Source organism: Eurytemora carolleeae, unplaced genomic scaffold, assembly GCF_000591075.1.
Source record: "Eurytemora carolleeae unplaced genomic scaffold, Eaff_2.0 scaffold1256, whole genome shotgun sequence".
NCBI lineage: Eukaryota > Metazoa > Arthropoda > Copepoda > Calanoida > Temoridae > Eurytemora > Eurytemora carolleeae.
In genome coordinates this window covers 16,732-37,512 of record NW_019397830.1, presented here as the reverse complement: position 1 = coordinate 37,512, position 20,781 = coordinate 16,732, and the positions used below count along the sequence as shown (strand labels likewise).

The following is a 20,781-nucleotide window of genomic DNA, read 5'->3' as shown; positions in this document are numbered from 1 at the left end:
GCGAAAAACAACATAATTGAACATATTTTTTGTTATAGACAGTTCTACCTTTCTGTAGAGGTTGATGAACTCTTTACTGGCCTCCCCCGACCTCCCAACCTCGGACAGGAAGGATGTCAGAGTGTCCACCATGTCCCTCTTACGGTCCGGAGGTCCCGACTCCATGAACTTGAGGATGAGGTTGGCTGTGACCTCCCTGGCCCCCCTGCAGGATCTATTGAAGAGGATCTGCTTGAGATATGTTCTATCCTGAAGTCTAGGCTGGGTTCTATTCCAGGTTTTGTTCACTGCACTCTCTCTCCATCTAGGAAAAATTATAGTCCTAAAGGGACTGTAAACGCAATTTCAAGTGAGGATTCACAAATGTACCCTTTAAACAAAAGTAATAAAAAACCCTGTCTTATTTGCTTCCTCATTCTTGCCTGGATAAGATTTAAATGGTACACTCATCATCTTTCTTAAACAAAATTATTTTAAAATATTAAAAAAATGAAAAAATAAATATGTCTTATTTTCAGATAATTTACGCTTACTCGTTTCGTTTAATTAACAAAAAGCTTTTATGAGCATTAAATGAAAAATCTACAAAAGCTGAAATCAAGAAAAGAGCTCCGGGATTAATTGGTTCCAGTCAATTTTTTTGTAAGCAGTTTCGACATCTTCACAATGAAAAAAAATCAAGCCATAAGAAAAGTGAAACTTGCTTAGTGTTAAAAAAATATTTACTCTTTTTTTCGTTCTAATGTGACCCCTGGTCTATACATAGCAAAAGCAAATTTTATATGTCCATTTCCGCTTTATGTAAAAGTTGAACAGTTAAGTTTTTTTAATTGGTATTTTTGTGCACAATAGGCTTGCATGAACAGGAAATAATACAGAGTTAATTTAAAATCTAAATTTTTGAGAAAATGGAACTTCCCACTGAACTGTAAATGTACAATGTACATGTCTGTATCTACCACTGAACCGTAAATGTATTTGTACAGTTCTGTATCTACCACTGAACCGTACATAAACAATGTACATGTCTGTATCTACCAGTGAACCGTAAATGTACAATGTACATGTCTGTATCTCCCACTGAACTGTAAATGTACAATGTACATGTATGTATCTCCCACTGAACCGTAAATGTACAATGTACATTGTACATGTCTGTATCTCCCACTAAACCGTAAATGTACAATGTACATGTCTGTATCTCCCACTGAACCGTAAATGTACAATGTACATGTCTGTATCTACCAAAATGAACTAAGATCTAATTTTGAAAGGAAGAGGCTATGATTAATACAAAAAGCATACCTTGTAAAATACTTCTGAATGATTCTTTTATCAGTAGTCTGCTCTTCTAGAACCTGATCTTGCGCCTGCCAATCCTTGAACCCTAGCTCACCATTCAACCAACCCTATGCAATCAATCAAACAATCAATTAATCAATCAATCAATCAATCAATCGATCACTCAACCAACCAAACAACAAGTTTGAGGAATGACATGAGTTATGGTCTTAAAGCTCGTGTTTAAGTGACAAAAAGAAAGGAAATAAATTTTGAGACTTTTTTTACTTTATGCCCTCTTTTAAATCAATTTGGAAACCTATCACAACTTCAATCAATCGATCACTCAACCAACCAAACAACAAGTTTAAGGAATGACATGAGATATGGTCTTACAGCTCGTGTTTAAGTGACAAAAAGAAAGGAAATAAATTTTGAGACTTTTTTTACTTTATGCCCTCTTTTAAATCAATTTGGAAACCTATCACAACGGACACCCGAATTCTGCCTAATTTACTGTACTGTACTGTACTGTACTGTACTGTACTGTACTGTACTGTACTGTACTGTACTAAAATATAAGGAGCTGTGATTGTTTTTATTATAATATTATAATTTATATGAGAATTGATAATTTTTTTTTAACCGTTCAAATATGGAACAAATGATTTTATTTTTTTATTTTAGAAAAACTACGTAAAAAATTCTGATAAAAATGAATTATCTTATTACCTGTATATCAATAGGGGCATATTTCTGAACTTCTAATTCTGGACTAGCAGATTTTTCCTTCTTGCGAGGGGACAAAGGAACCTAAGATAAAAACGAATTGTTCAAATTGTACCTTTTTTTGGTCCTACACATTTCCTTGTAGGATTGGAGTATGTCCTGGATAATATTAAGACAAGGCAAGATAGATCCTACACATTACCTTGTAGGATTGTAGTATGTCCTGGATAATTTTAAGACAAGACAGGATAGATCCTACACATTACCTTGTAGGATTGGAGTATGTCCTGGATAATGTTAAGACAAGGCAGGATAAATCCTACACATTACCTTGTAGGATTGGAGTATGTCCTGGATAATGTTAATACAAGACAGGATAAATCCTACACATTACCTTGTAGGATTGGAGTATGTCCTGGATAATGTTAAGACAAGGCAGGATAGATCCTACACATTACCTTGTAGGATTGGTGGAGTATGTCCTGGATAATGTTAAGACAAGACAGGATAGATCCTACACATTACCTTGTAGGATTGGAGTATGTCCTGGATAATGTTAAGACAAGGCAGGGTGATGGATTCCAGCACGGTGGGAGAGTTCCCTTGCCTAAATAATCAAATTATAATGAATTTATTCTCCTTAAATGATAATTCAATATAGTTGAATCTAAAACCGTTTTCGGACATTTAGGATTTTTTTACGGTAAAATCGCTCCACAAAAATCTGAGTTATTTATCACATTGCAAAATTGAATTCTCGATAAGTTTGCTTTAATTACATTATAAACTGGTTCATCGTTTTGGATAATATCTTTGTATCTTTGTCAGAGTAATGTTAAAAAGCAAACTTGTCTAGCATGCAATTTTGACAGGATTTACAACTCAGATTCTCGTGAAGCCTCTTAAAAGTCTTAAAACTTTTAATGTTTAAAGGGACAAACCGGCTATGAAAGGTAGTTGAACTGAGTATGCAGTGTTGTAGAAAAATTCTTTAGGATTTATTTGAGGCATAAATAAAATTTTTTAAAGATCTGTAAATCAAAATCGTACTTTTTTGTGAAGAAGTTTAACAAGGTACAGATAGATTAAATAATTTCCTAACTTGAACAACAGTTTAACTGTTGTCTAAATTATACCTTGCTGCCTGGATGAATAGCTTGATAAGGGTTCTAAGCCTACTCTCCCAGCAAGAATCCATCTGCTTGACAACAGCTGACAGAAGTATCATCTCCTGGCGTATACTACCAAGAGCCTACAAAAATATATTCTAATATTTAAATCTTATTTAAGCTAGACGGATACGGGATAAATCCTTTGGGTAAAAAATCAAAATACTTTGGGGGGATAAGGGTGGGAGTTCAGATTGTTTTGGCCTGGTTACAACAGCAAAAAAACCCAAATAACCTGAACCCTAAAACGAAGAACCAAAAATACAATAATTTGATTTCTTTCAAATAAAGAAGTTTTTTCATTCCAACAAACCTGGTCACTTCCTCTTAGAGCAGTATTGATCTTGTCATATAGAAGAGAATTCAGTTGATCAGTTGCTTCCTGGTTATCCTTGGTCAGTAGACAGATCAATCCTTGGACAGAACTCCTAAATATATCCTTGGTTAGTAGACAGATCAATACTTGGACAGAACTCCTAAATACATCCTTTGTCAGTAGACAGATCAATACTTGGACAGAACTCCTAAATACATCCTTTGTCATGTCTGATGTTCCTATCTCGAGAAATTGATATACAACTGTGTCAAATTTATACGAAAATTAATATATATACAATTTTGTATAAAAGTAGTAGGTTGATCAAATTCTTCAAATATGCAACCAATTTGAAGACGATAATATCCCATAGAAAGCTAATTGTAACTTAGGTTTACTCCAATTCTAATTTTATATTGGTTATTTCTATTTTTAATAGATTTAATTCATAATATTATTTATACGTTCGTATTGCTTGACCAGAAATTCCACCAATGGCAGTGCAGTAAAGTGGTCACGTGATACAGGCGGAGACACGTGACCAGTATACTGCTCTGCCATTGGTTTAAGTTTAAGATTATCAAAATTTTACATATATGAACTTTCGTATAATTTTAACACAGCTTATATAAATTTCTCGAGAGAGGAACATCAGATATAACTTTCATGGGTCGCGATCAAGAGCTAAAGTGATTAGCTTTCAGCCTATACCCCCTTTCATTTTTCCTTTACTGTCCCTTTAAACACGAGTGACGAGACTGATCAATCCGTGGTCAGAAGTTCACATTTAACAAATCCTACCTAGTGGAAGAAGATCCTCGTCTTAAATTCAGATTAAGAAGCTCAGACACCAGGCCTAGATTAAATCAGTTAAAGGGATTGTAAACAAATTTCAAGTGACTCTATAGTTAAAGAGTTACATACCCGATTCCCAATGGCATCTTTGTCTGTTAGTAATTATCAATGAAACACTAAGTAAGTTTATTTCCATTTCATAAGTTCTCATTGCTTTGTGACAGAAACAATCTCAAGGAATAATAATTGTCTTAAAACGTGTTTTTAAAAAGTGAATATTTGAAAATTATCTTTTTTCCATCTCATAATCTGAGTTAGTTTCCCTTATGTCCATTTGACAGCCCAAATTTTTATTTTGAATAATCTTTTTTGTTTGTTTATCTTCTTGTGATTTTAAAATTTTTTTTTTATGTTTTTTTTTTTATCGATTTTGATGGTTATTATATCGTCAAAACTGAAGAGGGTCAACCCAGACCGAAATATATTTCCAATAAATGTGGAACTAACATCTACTTTTTTACTCTACAGAGGTTAGGTCCATCACCATCACCGAATTTTAAATTGTCATTGCTGCTATTGCAAAAACACACAAGTCTCTGTAATTTTGTTGTCGGAATAGAAAACTATCGAAAAATAAGGATAGCTCAACCAACTTTGCTTATACAAATTTAAATTTAAAGACTTGGAGTGTAATTCTTAAAAATATGATCTTTTAGAATGGTGTTAACAGTTTCATTCTATATTCATGATAAACTTCAACGATATTTTTTTTATTGAAATTAAGCGTAGGTCCGTAAATTCTGGTTTCTATTTGAGAAAAATTATTATTTTTAATATTTCAAATTAAAAACAAACCACCTTTTGGAGAAAAGAAAAGAAACTACACCGACCCCAAAATAAAAGGGGGGGAGGTGACATGACCCCCTGTAATAATATAAAAAAATCAAAAAAATAAATATTGATATTTTCCTGCACTCAACACAGTACTTCTGACTCAACTGATGAATAGACCTAAAAGACAAGATGAAAAATGTTGACTGGATTCAGTAAAAAAACTGCAATAATATAAATTTTTTTTTTTTTTAACTCTCTTTACTATAAACAGATGAGGAGAAAACAGAGTTATCCACAAAGAATGAGATTGTAAAGACGACCTGAACCTCAGAAATCTCACGATTACAAGGTTTAATTGAGTATTTTGCCTTGAATTTAGTATTATTTTATGATTTGTCAAAGAAAAATATAAGTTTACAGTTGCAGGAAATCATGAACAAAAGAAAACAGACAGTATAAAGTCCGTCCGTACAATCTTCTCTGAAGTTTCATTCTTTGAAGGTAACTCTATACTCTGTAACTATTTCAAATTTTAAACATATTTTTAATTTTCTCACCAATAAAATAAGAATACTATAATAATAATAATAATAATAATAATAATAATAATAATAATAATCATAATAATAATTTACTTGTTAACTGGAGATATAGTGTTAGCAGGAGAATCATCAGATTCTCCGTCTTGCACCAATATCAGGAGGCGTTCTAACTCAGGCTTATTAGCTATCAGCTGTCTATACACCTAGTATAACAATATAATCAGGAGGTGTTCTAAACTCAGGCTTAATTAGCTATTAGCTGTCTATACACCTAGTATAACAATATAATCAGAAGGTGTTTCTAACTCAGGCATATTAGCTATCAGCTGTCTATACACCTTGTATAACAATATAAGCAGTAAGTGATCTAACTCAGGCTTAATAGCTATCAGCTGTCTATACACCTAGTATAACAATATAATCAGGAGGTGTTCTAAACTCAGGCTTAATAGCTATCAGCTGTCTATCCACCTAGCATAACAATATAATCAGTAGGTGTTCTAACTCAGGCTTATTAGCTAGCAGCTGTCTATACACCTTGTATAACAATATGATCAGAAGGTGTTCTAACTCAGGCTTTTAAGCTATCAGCTGTCTATACACCTAGTATAACAATATAATCAGTAGGTGTTCTAACTAAGGTTTATAAGCTATCAGCTGTCTATCCACCTAGTATAACAATATAATCAGGAGGTGTTCTAACTAAGGCTTATAAGCTATCACCTTATTACATATCAAATAGTTAAGAATTTTTGCTTGAGATACTTCTGAGCTACAATTAGTAGATCAAACTTTAAACTATGTCTTTTGAGTTGTCAAGTTTGGCAAAAACAATTAGAGGGGGGGGGGGAATACAAAAATTAGAATTATTTACAGCCCTGAATAAAACCTCACCTTATCCGCTTTCTCCAAGAGATTATTGATACTAGTGAGAGCCTTAGTTCTATCCTCATCAGTTTCTATAGGATCCACAGCACAGCAGGGCCTAGCGGTCAGACTATACTCAAACTTTGCATACTTACAGAACCCACAGGAGTTACAAAGGAAGGGATCCTTCTCGTCGTAGTTAATAGTTCGGCACTTGTGACACTAAATACAGAATATATTAATGGTGTTTTCGCTGGAGCTTCACATACGGAATATGGAACATCCGTGTGGAATGTGGGACACATGGGGATTGCGAAACATAATATNGGGGTATTTACCTGAGCCCGTGTGTTTCAAAAGCTTCGACTCGAGTCTTAATTCCTTAGACCAAGGTTTAAAGCTTAATTTTAGATCCAACTTATGAATCAGCTGACGACAGCTTGTGGGGATTTAGTTGATTGGAGGATTAGTCTAAAGGTTGAGTTTACTCTAATCAAATCCTTCGAAGCCGCCAATTTCAACAATGAGAATCCGTCAAACACAATATTTAACCGGTTTAATAAACCAAACTGAGTGGAAAAATAGTTGCAACTTAAATCCAAAAGCTCGAGTCTTAAATTAGTCTTACTGACAGCTTGGACCTTTGTTTTATTTTCCAAATTTTTAATCGCGGGCTCTGGTTTTACTGAGCCGGCGATTTAAAAAGTTCAAGAAAATACGACTCGGGTCTAAGCTGTTGTTGAGCCTTATATACGGCTCGGGCTTTCGGATTTAAGTTGCATCTANAAACTGTACAGTGTACAACTCTGTTCTTCAACTCTACTACAGCTTGTACAGATCTAAATATAAACAAACTGTACAGTTCATAACTCTGTTCTTCAACTCTAATACAGTTTGTACAGATCTAAATATAAACAAACTGTACAGTGTACAACTCTGTTCTTTGACTCTACTACAGCTTGTACAGATCTAAATATAAACTGTAAAATGTACAACTCTGTTCTTCAACTCTACTACGGTTTTTACATATCTAAATATAAACTGTACAGTGTTCAACTCTGTTCTTTGACTCTACGACAGCGTGTGTAGATCTAACTATAAACTGTACAGTGTACAACTCTGTTCTTCAACTTTACTACAGCTTGTACAGATCTAAATATAAACAAACTGTGCAGTGTACAACTCTGCTCTTTGACTCTACTACAGTTTGTACAGATCTAAATATAAACAAACTGTACAGTGTACAACTCTGTTCTTCAACTCTACTACAGTTTATACAGATCTAAATATTAACAAACTGTACAGTGTACAACTCTGTTCTTTGACTCTACTACAGTTTGTACAGATCTAAATATAAACAAGCTGTACAGTGTACAACTCTTTTCTTCAACTCTACTACAGTTTGTATAGATCTAAATATTATGAACTGTACAGTGTACACCTCTGTTCTTCAAATATACTACAGTTTGTAACAGATCTAAATATAAACAAACTGTACAGTGTACAACTCTGTTCTTTTATATATTAATGGTTTGAACCTACCTTTTATTGTAGTAAATACTAATGGTTTGAACCTACCTATTATTGTAGCATATATTAATGACTTGAACCTACCTATTGTTGTAGTAAATATTAATGGTTTGAACCTACGTATTATTGTATTGTATATTAATGGTTTGAACCTACCTTTTATTGTAGTAAATATTAATGACTTGAACCTACATATAATTGTAGTATATATTTATGACTTGAACCTACCTATTATTGTAGTATATATTTATGACTTGAACCTACCTATTGTTGTAGTATATATTAATGACTTGAACCTACCTATTGTTGTAGTAAATATTAATGGTTCGAACCATCTTCTGCCTCTTAAGATCTCCTATCCGTAGCGTAATCTTGCTGATACTGTGAGATCCAGTGAGTTTAATCATCTGGTTACTAGTTGTGTATTTAGTATCAACCTGAACAAAATTCACATTTGATTTAATACAAACAAACATACAAACACCATAACAAAACAAACAATCAACTTTCATTCAGTAGAAGTCGTATCGTTAGAATTCATTCCGTTTCAATTTGGACCTGGATCGTTGATCGTCATGTGAAAATTGTGAAATAATGCAAATTGTTCAAAACAAACTAGAAAATACGTTTTTCCTTGATTATTTAATGACACTTGATTGACCAATGCGCTACACCAATTCCTGGCGTACATAACAGTACGGTTTACAGTACAAAACAGTATGGTTTACAGTACAAAACAGTACGGTTTACAGTACAAAACTGTACGGTACGGTTTACAGTACATAACAGTACGGTTTACAGTACAAAAAGTGAATGTACACTGTATAATACAGCGTAAAATGTTGATTGTAAATGTAAGTGTTCCCGTTTTTCTAACCTTAAGATTACTGAGTTTGATTGGAGAGAATGGAACCTCTGGGTTGTTACAGACAAGACAGGGATCAGACTCAAGATAAAATCCTACAAATAAATAGATCTCAATACCTGGAAACTTTGAACAGACAAAATTAGTTTTAATGGCTCATTCTTTGCTTTTAGAAGTTTCACCGAATATCAGTATTACTGAGACATAAATAATTCTCTTTCTTTGTTACATTAAATACATATCAAATTAAATCAGACTTCTACAACTCAAAATTTCAGTGACCAGGCCATGAAGCATTTTCTCGAGTTTAATGCCAATAACATAAAAGGACGCAGAATGATCTACCTGTAAAATCAACTAGCTGGGCTAGCGAGGTATAGATTGCTGAGTTAGAGTGTGAGGATAGTATACGGTTCTGCTTTCTAACAATATATTATTGTTAAAGATACTGCAAACTTGAAACAAATTTTAATTTTCTATTCTTTTTATCTTTGCTATCTGATGTCGTAGATCTTTGATAGTTCAAATTCTGCTACACAATAACAAGAACAAGAACAAAAACAAGAACAAGGACAAGGATAAGGACAAGGACAAGGACAAGGACAAGGACAAGGACAAGAACAATACCAATACAATACCAATACCAATACCAATACCAATACCAATAACAATAACAATAACAATAACAATAACAATAACAATAACAATAACAATAATAACAATAACAATAATAATGATTGTAATAATTACATAACAATAACAAAATAATAACAAGAAGAATAATAATAACCAGAACAAGAACAATAACAATAATGATAATAAATTGTCTTTCTAAAGCTGGTTCTATCACCAAGTTTAATATGTTAACAAAAGAATGGCTAATTACACAATTTTTTGTTAATTTTGATTTACAAATTAAGTATTTCATTATAATCTGGTCTGGTAATTCAAAAGTTTGGTTTTCAATAGGAAAAAAGCTTGAACCCGATCAGAAAGTGACGCAAAAAAACCTAGCAGACACACTGTATTATCCTAGCAACTTTTTTAAAGCTTTGTTGTGTCATATTTCTTACTTGAGCATCGCAACTGCCATGAGAGAGTATCTGGACATGAACTCCTCTGCTCCCTCCCTGCACTCCTGTACGGAGAAGTATCCAAGTAAATCAACAAACTGAGCTGACCGCCTAAAATACAGAATACATATCTACTTATATATATAAATTTGTAATCTCTGTTTGTCTGATCATGACTCAGGGACCCCTTGATCGATTAGACTAGTCCATCTCGTTTGATGTTTTCAAAATTATAAAACAATTATAAAATCATAAAGAAAATAGGAAAAAACGGAGACTTAGAACTTTTATTTTAATTTAAAGGGATTGTAACCGTAATTTCAAGTGACCTTCCAACCTACAACGGTAACCTTAAAAGCTTTGTCTGATAAATTATGAATTATAACTCGATGTTTTTGTTTTCAAAAACAGTTCATTTTGATTTGTAGTTTCTCTGCAAAAGTGACTTCTCATTTCTTACTTAATAGAAAGACTGGAGAAATGATTAGAATTAACTACTTTCCGACGCTATCTTCCACATTTAGGGTTTAATGGGTAACTTCTCATTTCTTACTTAATAGAAAGACTGGAGAAATGATTAGAATTAACTACTTTCCGACGCTATCTTCCACATTTAGGGTTTAATGGGTGACGCTGTACCTCAGGCATTTTCATCTTTGAACGGATGGTCACTTGAAATAACGTACACAGTCCCTTGCAAAAGAATATGGAACAAAGGAGAGGGCTGTACAAAAACGTCATGTAGTTAAATATAAACAGTACCACCCACCTCTCCAACATTAATTTATCTCTCATTAATAAAAACCGAATCTGCGTAGAGAATTAAAAGCACAGCGTTGAAGTCTTCGATAAATGACTCGATCAAAAAGTAAAAAATATCGCAATAAATGGCAGTCTGTTATTCATTTATGAGACTTTGCTTAGCTCTTGTCAGGAATTTTCTACAAAAACACATGTTTTCACCCAAATGTTTATTTGAAAAGATATTATTATAAAAAAGGTTTTGATCTATCCTACCTGCCGTGGTTTGCAAGTTTGCTCCAGAGCTGCCAGAGTACTTCAAGTATTCTGGTTCTATCTCCAGGTGTAGAATAGGACTGGAGAGAGACCAGTAGAGCATGAGCCTGCCATCTCACAGCAGTAGTGTTGCATTCCATGAGAAACTTCTCAATAAACCTGGAGAGACTAGAACTAACTGGGAAGGTTGACCCACTTGGATGGATTGAACTCATCACCTAAATATATTAAGTGTTAAAAAAACAAAAAAGTAAACGAAAGTGAAGTTGTTCGATTTTCTTATTAAAATGATACTCCAGTCTAAATTTGTCATAGTTTTACCCGGTGCTTAGGATCCGGATCCGCAACAATTTGGTTTCCTGGATCCGGATCCGGATCCAAGGGGCAAAATATCAACCAAAAACTAAATAAAAATCTTATGCTCTAAAAACCTAAATCTGAACTGCTGTTTTGCTGGACAAAAAATCTGACCGAAATTGGGGTTTGAGAGGAACCCTGATACGGCGGAAAGCGATTTAATCAATATAGCGAAGACGAATTTTTTATTCATGTTTTAAGCTTTTTTCGAATTACGAGTTTACATGTAAATCAAGAGAGGCTTTTTAAATTAGCTGCTTGTTTTTGTTGCCATGTTTTTTAGATCCATGCTGTTTAAAAGCTTGAATCAAAAGTAGTCTTCATTATTATAGCGTAGCTAAAACTGAACTAACCTGCTGGGAGAGAGCAATACAAAGGTTCTCGTCTGCAGAACACAGTTCTCCGTCAACATCTGGTTCTTCACTTCTCATCTTATTCCTTCCATACAGAGAATATTCCCCGAAGAGAAGGATAGCAAGGTGAGCTGTTTCCACACTATCGTGGTGGCAGTCCAACAAACCAGTCATCATCTGTCCAGACAGCAAAACTGTCATTGATGCTGCAAACAAGATTGTCAGGTTTTACCCGGTGCTTAGGATCCGGATCCACAACAATTCGGCTTCCTGGATCCGGATCCGGATTCAAGGAACAAAATATCAACCAAATACTAAATAAAAATCTTATGCTCTATAAACCTAAATCTGAACTGTTGAAATGCTCTCAAAACCTAAATCTCAACTGCTGTAAATTTGGTGGTCAAGAAATCTGACCGAAATTTGGGTTAGAGAGGAACCCTGATACGGTGGAAAGCGGTTTTATCAATATAATGAAGACGGCTTTTTTATTCATGTGTTTACTGTTAACAAGCTTTTTTCGAATTACGAGTTTACATGTAAATCAAGAGAAGCTTTTTTAATTGGCTGCTTGTTTTTGTTGCCATGTTTTGTAAATATCCATGCTGTTTAAAAGCTTGAACCGAAAGTCGGCTTCATTATTATAGCGTAGCTAAACTGAACTAACCTGCTGGGAGAGAGCAATACAAAGGTTCTCATCTGCAGAACACAGTTCTCCGTCAACATCTGGTTCTTCACTTCTCATCTTATCTTTCCGTACACTCTTTACTGGACTACTAGACTTAGACCTAGAGAGGGGACAATATTAGATTACAGGATAATGAAGTACAAAAGAGATAAGCATTGTATTTACGCTTTTGGACCAGTCACATTAACAAGGTCCTTTTGGACCAGTCACATTAACAAGGTCCTCTTGGACCAGTCACATTAACAAGGTCCTTTTGGCAATGGACACCATTAAAGGAACTGTAAAGCGTAATTTCAAGTGACCCTCCATGCATCTAATCCTTGCGTACACTCTTCACTGGACTTCTAGACTAGAACTTCCAGATTTGGCACTATTAGACTATAGGGTAGTGTGATAGATTAAAGATACTTCCACACAAATGAAAAGTAAAAACAGCAACCTTTCTCAAAAATTAAAATGGCGTACATGAAACATTGTATTTAAATCAAATTATAAATGGCAAAGTTGTAAAACCTAACCTAAACTGTTTCAGAAAATAAATATTTTAATTATAGTTTAGAGATATGCATTATGCATTGTCTATGTTCGCCTATGAACCACTCAAAAAGTAAACAAGGTTCTTAATGACAACTGTCTTCGTAAAATCTTCATATTAATGAGGAAGATATTGGGTAATTTGTTTTATCCAGAAAAAAAATTCTGAATATTTACTTTTTTGTATTGCTGCATAAATCTGTGAGCCACTTACCTCGAGGCCACGCTTTCTGGGCGATTCGCGGCCATCTTTTATTGCAATTTTTAATTGTGGCTCTATCCGAGCATCTTCTCTATTTTTAAAAATACAAAGTATACACCCCGGGGATAAAAGACGACCTTTTTGTTCTACCTGTTCTTATCCTTAGGCTGTGGGCAGAGTGCTGCCTGTAGAAGCTGGAGAAGGAACGGTGAAACACCGTTATCTACTAGGAAGGATATCTTGATGATAAAGGGTAGAACGGTCTCATCACTCATACAGAACTTCTGCCAGTTCAAGGTTCTACTCTCAGCAACCTCCACACATGTCTAAACATAGAAAATTTCGAATACGTAACTTAATGCGCCTGTCATAAGTATTTTTTTTTAATCGGCAATAAAGAATTAAAATAATCAGCTGAATTGAATCGTAAGGAGAACTGATAATACCTTTAACTGTTCTATCAACTGTTAAGTATTGTAAGGAGAACTGATAATACCTTTAACTGTTCTATCAGCTTTATAAGCGTATCGTAAGGAAGGCTGATAATCTTGTCCTCTCCAATCAGCGGATTGAATCCACCCTTGCTTACGGTCACCTTAATTTCTCTATACACACGCAGAACAATTTAATAATTAGTCCAAAACAAAGAAGTAACTCATTTTTATTTATTTTAAGGGTTTAAGGCTCTTTAATAAAGGGTTAACAAATGGTCTTTAGGGAGAAGGATTAACAGAAGGATAATTTTTTGTCATTAGTTCAATATTTCATTAAAAATTAGACATTTAGCTCGGTCTTTTTTTAATAATAGCTTTTAGGAGTTTAGAGCAGAAAGTAGAGTTGAATCAGATCAAAGAAAAATATAAAAAAACAAAATTACTAAATATAAATAGGTTGATTTTGTTCTATCGTTCCTGATTCTAGTCTCCAGAGTATGCATATCCCGGAGATGCCTGTACTGTTCCTTGCTACCGGAGATCAGGAGTAACAGCTTCCGAACCTGACGCTTCACAAAGGGAGCCTAAAAATATAAGATTTTTAGTTTTATGTATGAAAACTGAAGATTAACATCTTCTGTTTATGGTGAGTTGAGCTTGAGATCTTTTGCTTCACGGAATGAGTTTTTGTTTCGAGTGTAATTTAGTGAGACTGATATCGTAATTTCAAGATCGCAATGCTCAATTCACAACAGTACCCTTAAAACTTTTGACTGATCAAGGTTTTTAAACTTATTCTCATTAATCTACGCAAACACTTTTAATTGTAGGAACTTTGTTTGAAGTTTTTAAGTTTAGTCTCAAGTTTCTCATAAGGATCGCATCAGCTGTGTTGAGTTGACACTGTACGCAGGGTCCACCACGTGATACAGAAATTTAAGTGGGCTTCAAGAGATTTTAACATAAAACTCTCTTTACTTGATGAAAAATCAAAAGATTACAGGGTACCTTTGTAAATCAGGAACTGCCCTCTTTGAATGGAAGGTCACTTTAAATTACGTTTACAGTCCCTTTAAATCAAATGCTTTTATAAACCTGTCTGTATCATTGATTGGAATATTTGACCAATGAGTGGAACTTTAATGAGTTCAACTTCAATTTTTTTAAAAGCCAAAAATCAGTCAATGGCTTATCTGCATCTAATTCAAAAGTTCCTAGCTAGACAATCGAAATATTATAATTGGAAGGTCAAGAGTTTTGACTTGGATATATTTTGAACTGATTTTGTTAATTCACTAAATTTCGTGTATGATTTGTGAAAAATTCATTTTTACATTTAAAAAACAAACAATAGTAAATCATTGTTTCTTTGATATTAAAATTATAAATATTTGTTAACATTTCTCATATCGATTTTTTAATCTTTAAATCTGCCTTGTTAAAAATGATACTGTTTGATACTATTACTACATTCACAAGGGGTTTGAACATAAGTAAAATACCGAATCAAAAATTTATTCAAGAGCCTCATTTGTGCTTAAAGTGTCAAATTAGAAAAAATGAGTGGCCGACCCTCTACCTTAAAGGGACTGTGGGCGTAATTTCAAGTGAGTCTCCATTTAAAGAGTGACATATCCGATTCACAAAGGTACCCTTCTCAGATCAAACATAGAAAATAATTACCTGTGGAGTCATCATAAGCTCACAGAGCTGATAAAACCAATCATTGGTGAAGTGAGGACCTGGATGACTCTCTCCATCTGTTAAAAAAAAAACATTAAAAAAAACAATTTAATTGAAAAAAAAAATTTAAGAAAAATTGAACAAAAAAAATGTATTGAAAAATTATATTGTTAATTGAATTAGAAAAGTCAGAAAAAATTACCTGAAATTTTCTTCAACTGGTAAGGAATCCGAAGCGACATCTCTGTGAGAAGTTGTGCATAGGATTCAAATATATCGTTGGTATGAGATTTTACATACTGCTTCAAGAAGAAGGGTGCCATGTCAGGAACAGAAGACACCACCAGAGGTTTGAGGAGTTCACAACCAGCAAGTACTCCAGTATCGTCTATAGGTAGACCCTGCCAGTAAGGGAGCAGGTTCTTCAGTATGGATAAACAATGAGTATGAAGACCGGCCTGGGCTAGTGCTGAACCAACATAGTTGCTTACACTGTTAGTCTCTTCATCCTTGCCTGGTGAGCCAGAGGATCTAGTTCTGGACATGAGAACACTGAACAAACGGAGGATTAGAAGTTGGAATTCTTTTTTAGCGTTTCTAGAGGAAGGATCAGTAGAAAGAGTAGATCCCATGTCCATTTCATTAAGAAGTGCTTGGATCAGACTCTTCAAGGCTGCATGTTCTCTGTCATTTTCCAGGTCTAAATCTGTGCTGAGAGCAAGAGCTAACTGCATGTAGGGAATGCATCGAGTTCCACCAACTTCTTTTAAAGATTTTATATAAGAAACTAGTTTCTCAATAAGCAACTGTCGCAAGCCAGCTAAACGAGACTCTCTGTCAGTTTCTTCAGCATCTTCAACTTGAGGTTCACAGTTACTTTTCTCTCTTTCACCTTCAGTATCATATCTGTAATTGTCTGTGGATAGATTTCCCACACTAGCCATGTCAGCTAAGCTGCCACCCGAATCACTTCCACCAGTTCCTCCTGCGTTCTCCCTCTCTCCTCCTTCTTGCTCTTCTCCACCAATAGAACCTTCATCATCACTTCCTGGAGCAGAAGCAGTTGTATCACTAAACTGAGCAGCTTCATCTGCACCATCTGGAGCTTCTTCATCCTCTTCCTCATCCTCTTCATCTACTTCTACAACATCTTCACCATCACTTTCATTGTCATGTCCTCCAAGGATTCCAGCAAGTCCTTCGCCAAGGTTGGCCAGTTGTTGCAATCCCTGAAGACCTTGTGAGAGCTGGTTTCCACCACCTCCATCCTGATCCTGTAGGCTTAGAGCTATTGCTAATTCAACCATAGCTTCATCAGCAGGGAGATCAAGCATATCAGGGAGGTTTCCACGGATGGGAAGAAGTTCCCTGAGATTTCCGGCTACTCCACCAAGGTGTATTCCTCCAGGTCCTTGGTTTAGCTCAGCTTCCTGTTCATCATCATGTCTATTGTTTTCATGTAGAGGTTGATACCTTGACCCAGATTGCTCTCTAGGTTGGGAAGGAGCAGGGGCTGAACTTTGTTTAGAGGAACCCTCCTTTGCTGTACTAATTTCCACTAGCTTCCTTTTTTTAGGTCTTGGTCTAACAGCTCTGACAATTGCTCCTCTGGCAGGAAAGGAAACTCGTTTATCTTCACAAAGTAAGAAGCTAATGTAGTGGTCAGAAGTGAATCCTGCAGTATCAAGATCAACAAAGGAGAAGGCATGAAGGATTTCAACTAAAGCTTGAACTGTAGATTCAACATGTGTCAGTCCAGGCTGTCCAAGAGCTCCAGCGAGAGAATTGGCTGGTATCTCCTTTAGAAGCCTCCAGAATGCTTCTATTAACAAGTTCATGAACTGTTGACACTCCTGGCTCTTGGTCTGCTTACTTTCTAATTTTTTGGATCCTTGATTTGTCTCATCATGAGTTTCCGCAAACTTCACCAAGTTTTTAGGCCTTGACACGGCAATGTTCCTGGCAATGGCAACAAGATGATGGAACTTCTCACAGTCCAGATCACTTGTGCTGGCAAGCATTGCAGTTGCATGCTTGAGAAGCGCTGCATCTGTATGGAGATAGCAGGAGACCTTGTTTGGATGTAAAGCAGTAAGGACAGATTTAGTAGCTTTCTGAACCAGTGCAGGGCCAGGAGCAACCAGAAGCTTGGTTGACACAGACAGAGCAACCCCAAACTGAGTTTCAGATAAAACCTTTGCATCACAAACAGAAAGAGCTGAGTCCAAAGTTTCCAAGGTTGACATAACAACCTTATCAACTGGTGTCAGTGCTAAAGGATGCACAGAAACCTTTTCAATATCCGTTCCACTTTCTGCTGAGATACCTGATGAGTATTCATCATTGTCCTCTGGCCAACCAAACAATTCCTTTGACTTAGTCCACACCTGGATACTATCTATCATATTTACTCCATCTGGGTCCAATGTGGGTCCAAAGGTAACTGTTAGTTTACCATGGCATTGAATACTTTCCTCCCTGGTTAGTGGAAGCTCAAACCAACGGGCTCTTGACAGATTTACTTGCAATGGTCTTCCAAATATTTCAATGGTGCTTGGAATCCTAACGGTGTCTTGAGACCCTAACAGCACTCTAATGGCAACAATAACAGAGTTGGAGTCATTGTTAGATATTTCCATTTGGAAACCCCCTGGCTTGGTATTGGCAATATACAGGTTATTGTTCTGAAGCCTAACCTTAACCTGTTGAATGTTGTAAACTTGCAGAATATCCAGACCACCAAACTCGATATCAGCAACCTGCTGTTGGCAATGCTCAAAAAAGTCCAGGTTGAAATGGACAAGTCCAGAGCTTCTATGCAGTTTGGATGCCTTTTTCTTCTTTTGTGGCCTAGTAAATGCAAGAGAGCCAGTTGGTTGAAACTGTGGCTGAAGCCAGTATCCAGTAGCTTCTGCGTTTGCCATATAAATCTTGAGACTTCCATCCTCACAGAGCAGAATGAGAGTTGTCTTCTCCTCACCAGCTATGCTGCTAGTGGTGTTGGTTGAAAGATGTCTGATGGAAACCATGTCCATGATTTTAGCCTTGGTCCCCATCTTTATCTCCTGCATGAGACATTTCTCAGGTTGCACCATAAGAATAACAGGATTACCAGCCTGTTGCAGAACTGCAGTGACTAAACCAGGGTGTCCAGACACTTCATTCCAGCCACAAAGTGGTTGAGGGACATTATTCTTACTCCCAGTGGAAGGTGTTGGCTTATACTGAATCAAGAAAACAGACAGAAGTTCTTCTATATCCATTGTGATTGGTGCCATGAATGATTTTCCAGCAGCATAGCTAAAGAACAGCATCTGAAGAGCATGAGAGAAGTAAACAGACACCCCTCCTCCACATAGGCTGCCATTGCTATCTTTTACATCAGCATGGTTTACATCCATGATGTTGGTTACGTAAAAGGAGCCATGTCGAGCAGAGGACTCATCACAGAGAAGCTGGAAGTAGATATGTCCAGCAGATGACATCAGCAAGAGGTACATCTCCCCCTCTGCTGTGTGAATAAAGGTAGTATCCCTGATTTTGCCACTTGGAATAAGGAAGTAGTATGCTGGAGACAGTACATCAGATGATAGATCATATATTTTAACATAATCTGCTGTAATGATTGCTAGTTGTGTTTGAGAGCCTGGCAACCAAACTGGTTTTATGATATAGTTGGCAGCTTCCAGCTGGGGTTGCAGAACTAGCTGTTCAGAGACTCCTCCATTGGCATTGAAGGAAAGAACCCTGCAATCCTTAAGTCCACATACAGCAAGGAAATTTTCATTGATTGGGTTGGACACCATAGAGAGAACAGTAAAGGGTATTGGAGCAGAAGCTAGCCTTGTAAGAGTTAATTTCTTCTGACTGGAATCTGCTTGCTTCAGCAGTGCTGAGAGTTGTAGCACAGTAATTTTACCCTTTTCATGAGAAACAGCCAAGTGTTGACGCTTTCCACCGCTGGAATTTAGACAGCACATAATGCCTCGTCTAATCATATGTGCATTTAAAAGTTGTCTGATTGCCTGTCCCTGTTCACCACTGAAGTTCATCTTGACATTCTCAAAAGCACCCTCCTAATATAGAAAATAAATAATAAAAAGGAAATCTCAAATATTAATGAGGAAGATATTGGGTAATTTGTTTTATCCAGAAAAAAAATTCTGAATATTTACTTTTTTGTATTGCTGCATAAATCTGTTAGCCACTTACCTCGAGGCCACGCTTTCTGGGCGATTCGCGGCCATCTTTTATTGCAATTTTTAATTGTGGCTCTATCCGAGCATCTTCTCTATTTTTAAAAATACAAAGTATACACCCCGGGGATAAAAGACGACCTTTTTGTTCTACCTGTTCTTATCCTTAGGCTGTGGGCAGAGTGCTGCCTGTAGAAGCTGGAGAAGGAACGGTGAAACACCGTTATCTACTAGGAAGGATATCTTGATGATAAAGGGTAGAACGGTCTCATCACTCATACAGAACTTCTGCCAGTTCAAGGTTCTACTCTCAGCAACCTCCACACATGTCTAAACATAGAAAATTTCGAATACGTAACTTATTGCGCCTGTCATAAGTATTTTTTTTTTAAATCGGCAATAAAGAATTAAAATAATCAGCTGAATTGAATCGTAAGGAGAACTGATAATACCTTTAACTGTTCTATCATTGAATAGATAATGTTATATTTCATGATTTTTTGTATTATATATGTTAAATTTTTTTTACCTGAGATCCCAATGTTGGCAGTACAAGCTGATCATTGACCTCAAATGTTTTAGTCACATGATGAAGTGTATCAAGCGCAGCTCTAATCCTTGTCATTGCTCCTAGAGGAGCAGCAGACCTAGCACTAGACTCAAGCACAGGCACAAAGGCCTCTGTGATTTCAAGCAGTGCAGCAATACAGTTCTTTCCCTTAAGGACATCCATCAGCTGTTCCTTGTAGGAGTCTACATGTCTGGCCAGCTCTAGTTCAACACCGGTCAACTTGTCTTTGGTCTCAACCATCTCCTTCTGGGGACTAGAGGAACGAAGCCGGAATGATTCAGTTCCGGAATAAACAGGTTTACGATTAGTATCTTCTGCCTGGGCAACTCTAGGGGCAACAGCCTGCAATAAGATTCTTAATAATAATACTTTTTACTTATAAAAACTCTTATCTTAAGATATGTCTCAATTTATTAGAAAATCTGACAGCAGTGTGAATTAATAATGATAATAAAGCAATTAGTAACAAAAACAGTCCCAATAAAGGCTCTAATTTCAGAACAAACCCCTGTTTTTAATATAATTTTTATTTTTTTACCTTGCAGTTTCCGTCCTCCCTTGCTCCGCAGTCACAGAAAAAGCTCCCGTGTTTGCTGTAAGTCACATCATGATCCCTACAACATGTATTTTAGCAGGACACATTTATTAGCGATTATTTATTAAAAGGTATTTAAATTTTTTTCCACAATTATGGCCTCAAGGAACTGAAAGCTTGCCTCCAACTGTATTTTTTCCTTTTACACAC

General features: G+C 35.8%; 1 protein-coding gene across 1 annotated transcript in view; it reads right to left on the bottom strand.

The window, feature by feature from the left end:
• The window catches only part of LOC111716037 (E3 ubiquitin-protein ligase UBR4-like), a 46,736-nt gene that overhangs the window by 9,357 nt on the left and 16,598 nt on the right, over nucleotides 1–20,781 (bottom strand). Inside the window, 24 exon segments of the mRNA XM_023491449.1 lie at nucleotides 49–304; nucleotides 1,306–1,409; nucleotides 2,014–2,094; nucleotides 2,536–2,617; nucleotides 3,147–3,262; nucleotides 3,493–3,607; nucleotides 4,297–4,358; nucleotides 5,166–5,301; nucleotides 5,760–5,869; nucleotides 6,561–6,755; nucleotides 7,336–7,372; nucleotides 8,364–8,500; nucleotides 8,941–9,023; nucleotides 9,274–9,350; nucleotides 10,002–10,112; nucleotides 11,019–11,236; nucleotides 12,396–12,516; nucleotides 13,303–13,478; nucleotides 13,649–13,757; nucleotides 14,064–14,170; nucleotides 15,270–15,346; nucleotides 15,472–19,345; nucleotides 19,995–20,378; nucleotides 20,575–20,650. Coding sequence (XP_023347217.1) covers nucleotides 49–304; nucleotides 1,306–1,409; nucleotides 2,014–2,094; nucleotides 2,536–2,617; nucleotides 3,147–3,262; nucleotides 3,493–3,607; nucleotides 4,297–4,358; nucleotides 5,166–5,301; nucleotides 5,760–5,869; nucleotides 6,561–6,755; nucleotides 7,336–7,372; nucleotides 8,364–8,500; nucleotides 8,941–9,023; nucleotides 9,274–9,350; nucleotides 10,002–10,112; nucleotides 11,019–11,236; nucleotides 12,396–12,516; nucleotides 13,303–13,478; nucleotides 13,649–13,757; nucleotides 14,064–14,170; nucleotides 15,270–15,346; nucleotides 15,472–19,345; nucleotides 19,995–20,378; nucleotides 20,575–20,650 — 6,844 coding nt within the window.